The sequence below is a fragment of the Eurypyga helias genome, unplaced genomic scaffold (assembly GCF_000690775.1).
Source record: "Eurypyga helias isolate BGI_N326 unplaced genomic scaffold, ASM69077v1 scaffold9243, whole genome shotgun sequence".
Taxonomy (NCBI): domain Eukaryota; kingdom Metazoa; phylum Chordata; class Aves; order Eurypygiformes; family Eurypygidae; genus Eurypyga; species Eurypyga helias.
In genome coordinates, this window is record NW_010243096.1 from 33,715 (window position 1) to 37,487 (window position 3,773).

Below are 3,773 nucleotides of genomic sequence, written 5' to 3' on the forward strand. Positions count from 1 at the left end.
CACTGCACTCATTTTCCTGACTGGTATGATGGTATAGCAGAGACAGGCAAGGTGGAGCAGCTGTAGCATCAGCCACTACTGGGATAATGGAATTGACAACTTTCATTAAAAAACCCAAAACATCTTTTAAGTTGCCAGTATTTTTATGTTTTCTCACCTAATTTGCCCAGAGTCCAGCATCTGCTGCCCCACCTACCTATGTCTGCAACCACATCATGTCAGAACAGCCTCACCACCCCCAAACTCAACATTTCATTTGGCAATCAAGCCACCGTTTCGCCCCGCAGCCTGAGCAGAAAGCTTTACCTTACAGAAGCAAGAAATAAAAACAAAAAATAAAGTATGAAGGCAGGACTGAACCCGAAATACAATACATTTAAGGTAGTTAAAGTCAACCTACTAGATCCCCAGATATATTTGCACTGATTATCTCTTGTCTTGCATTCACCATTATAGCAACGACCCTAAACAGAACACAACACGTTAGCAACGAGAACAGAACATTATTTCATTTCCTTCCCCTCCCCAACAAATGTCTCTGATTCTTCACACAGCCATTGGGATGTGTAACAGTTTTCATGAATCTGGGTAGGAGGTGTACACATTTTGGCCCAGGTTCTCACACATGGAAGACAGAATTGAAAAAAAAGAAAAGAAACCATGTGTTTGGTTGATTTCTATTTGCTGATGTGCAGGGGTTTTAAAACACTGCATACCTGATTAGAGTCACAGGCGTACCCATCTTGTTTATGCAGATTTGGTGGACACTGGAAAAAATTAACATGTTTATCATCATGTATACTGCAGTAATACATCACAGGCTCACGTATTGAATTTTTCTGGTTTTAAGAGAGAACTGCACAACGGGCAGATAACATAATCAGTGCAGGAATCTTTACAGCTAAAAATACAAATGAAAAAACAAACACCTTAAGCCATGAAATACAAGGTTTGAGTCTAACCTTCTGCATATCCCAAGTAGAAATGAAGGAGGTAATGCAAAACAAAACCAAAACACATGCTCAGTAACAGGATTTGGTAGCTAGTACAGGGGCCATGCTGGCAATGCTGCCACTGTGTTTGTTTTGATTCCGCTAAGGAAGTGAGCGAGCACCAAGGCGTAGCCTACCAGTCTGCTGCTCACAGAGCTGTGGGGTTTTATGCTGTCAATTGCTATGTTCTCTGGGCACTGGGAGTTATTTTGGTATGAACAAGTCATTCGGTTCAGAAGTCTCAGATTACTAAAGCTAGGAGCCAGACATTCATTCTCAGAGCTCTTCCTCCTCAAAAAGGGAGCCGTGAAAATTTGGAAAGGGTATGCTGCTGCAGTGGCTAACACCTGGAGGGCAGCCCCTCCAGCTGAAGCAAGCCCTTCTCCGTCCCATTAAGAATGCTCCATCTACAGAGTAAGAGACCTGCAATCAAATCTCAGCACTAGTTACTTCTCTGTAAGCCTGGGTGTCTCAAGATGATAACAGAAAAAGAGGTTACTGTTAATTCACTGGCATCTATAATTACAGGCAATGCCCAGAGAGAGGTGTGATCTATCCTGAATCTTATTTCTTCAAAGCTCAAAACCTGATGCAGGAGAAAACTGCAGTAGAGCTATGAAGTTCTTATATAACCTTGGAGCAAAATACTCAGTATCAAAAAGGAGCACCTAAAGCGCAAAGTTGCTGTGAAAATGGAAGATGTACACAATGTTGACTATTTAAAAGAACTCCACTTCAAACCACCTCTTAGTTGCTGTTTATTCCTATACTTTTGACTATTAGCCAAATATTTTCAAGAGAAACGCGTAAGATCCACAACTTTCAAAATTATCATACATGTGCACACTCTTACACATAACACTCGCATCGAGTCCTGTGGGGAGCGGCTGATGGAGCTGGGGGTGTTCAGCCTGGAGGAGGCTGAGGGGAGACCTTACCGCCCTCTACAACTGCCTGAAAGGTGGGAGTTCATCTCTTCTCCCAAGTGACAAGTGATAGGATGAGAGGAAACAGCCTCAAGTTGTGCCAGGGGAGGTTTAGGTTGGATATTAGGAAAAATTTCTTCACCAAACAGGTTGTCAGGCATTGGAACGGGCTGCCCAGGGAGGTGGTTGGGCCACCATCCCTGGAGGGATTTAAAAGACGTGTGGATGTAGTGCCTAGGGACACGGTTTAGTGGTAGCCTAGGCAGTGCTGGGTTAACGTTGGACTATGATCTTAAAGGTCTTTTCTAACCTAAATGAGTCTATGATTCTATACTCAATTAGTTCTAATTTCCTACATTTATATTTTAAACTACTTTATTTCATAAAATCTTACTGTTCCTACCTCTGAATCTGTTCATATTTGCAGTATATTCTTGGTACTTACGCTACAGACCAAGCGAAGAGTGAAGGAGGATGTCTGACACAAGCACTATACAGACATGCAAACCCCGAGTTTTAAAACACAAATAAACCTACAAAAGCCATATTTTGAGTCCGCTTACTTTTTTTTTTGAGCTTGTGAAAGTTTAATTCTTATGTTTAAAAAGTTTTTTTAGGATTAAAAGATACCCTGCCCCCCAGTTATTTGTGGGTATATGAGTGTGCAGTTTGTTAATCCGCATTTTCCTCCTGAACTGCTACAAAAACGAGCGCAAACAAACATAATAGTGTAAGCACAGAAAGCTGCCGCATACGCACCTGGCCTGAATCTCCAGTACAGAACTCCGCAATATCACATTCATTCACTGCGTACCGACAGTCGTAGCCTCGTGGGAAAAACTAGAAAACGAGGAATATAATTCAGGACTGAGATTATGTCTCCTAAGCTACTCCTTTTCACTCTACATAAAACACACTTGGAGCCGCAGCCAGCTGCACGCGACTTGCACATACAACGGCAGGGAACAAGAGAGACACGGCAGCAGCACTCACCAGACACGAGGTGTTACAGCAGGGTCCATCACTACAGTGAGCTCCGTTAGAAAGAGAGCACTTCTTACAACAGTCTGCGTAGCACTCCTGGGAAAATATTACATGACATTTTTAGTTTTCCATTTTAAATAAGTATATTCTTCACGATCTTTCCAACAAACTACTACTGCTGTGCCAGCAGTCAAAAGATTCAGTTTGGCACCGATGACTTGGAAGTATCAGCTGGAGGAATCCATTGCAATGCTCAGCGCTAGAGTAAAGGGACAACAGTGACGCACACGCTATGGCAAGGAGGGGGTTCACGCCTTCTGAAGCCTCTTCAGTGACATGGAACAGCCTGTGCCAAAGGCACACTGTTTAGTCAGATTGCATCCAATGCAGAAAGAGATTAAGAAAAAGTATTCTGTTTGAATACTAGAGCTTGGACTCAAATCCATGGGACAAATTTCTGCAGGAACATCCTTGGACTGTTTCTGCATAGAGAAGAGAACAACAGCTTGCTCGCTGTGTCCGAACACAGGCACCCATCTCCAAAGCACAGAAAAGGAGCCTAGTGCTCCAGGCACGCTGTCCAGGAAAAGCAGAGGCGTGGGTAAGCACCCCTGCAGTGCAGCTCAGCCTGCTGGGAGCAGCTACACCTTGGCATTGGTACAACAGGGAGACTTTCTGAGCACACGTCTTTGCACTCATTCTCACTTGAAAAAAATGTTCTAACAGTGTCCTTAATTAAGCTGTTCCCTAACAACAGGAAAAACACCCATTTCCATAACCCTTCCCCAGCCCTTACCAATCACATCACTTATCTTACTGTATTTCCTAAGAAAGACTCGTGGAGTAGTCTATAGTTCTACTTGCCATTCGG

The 3,773-nt window shown here is 43.2% G+C and overlaps 1 protein-coding gene across 1 annotated transcript in view; it reads right to left on the reverse strand.

The window, feature by feature from the left end:
• Nucleotides 1-3,773, reverse strand: part of ADAM23 (ADAM metallopeptidase domain 23) — a gene marked incomplete at its 5' end in the record, with an annotated part of 56,319 nt that overhangs the window by 13,220 nt on the left and 39,326 nt on the right. Inside the window, 4 exons of the mRNA XM_010149279.1 lie at nt 401-464; nt 717-767; nt 2,678-2,758; nt 2,912-3,024. Of these exons, the coding sequence (XP_010147581.1) occupies nt 401-464; nt 717-767; nt 2,678-2,758; nt 2,912-3,024 (309 nt within the window). The remainder of the gene's footprint in view (nt 1-400; nt 465-716; nt 768-2,677; nt 2,759-2,911; nt 3,025-3,773) is intronic.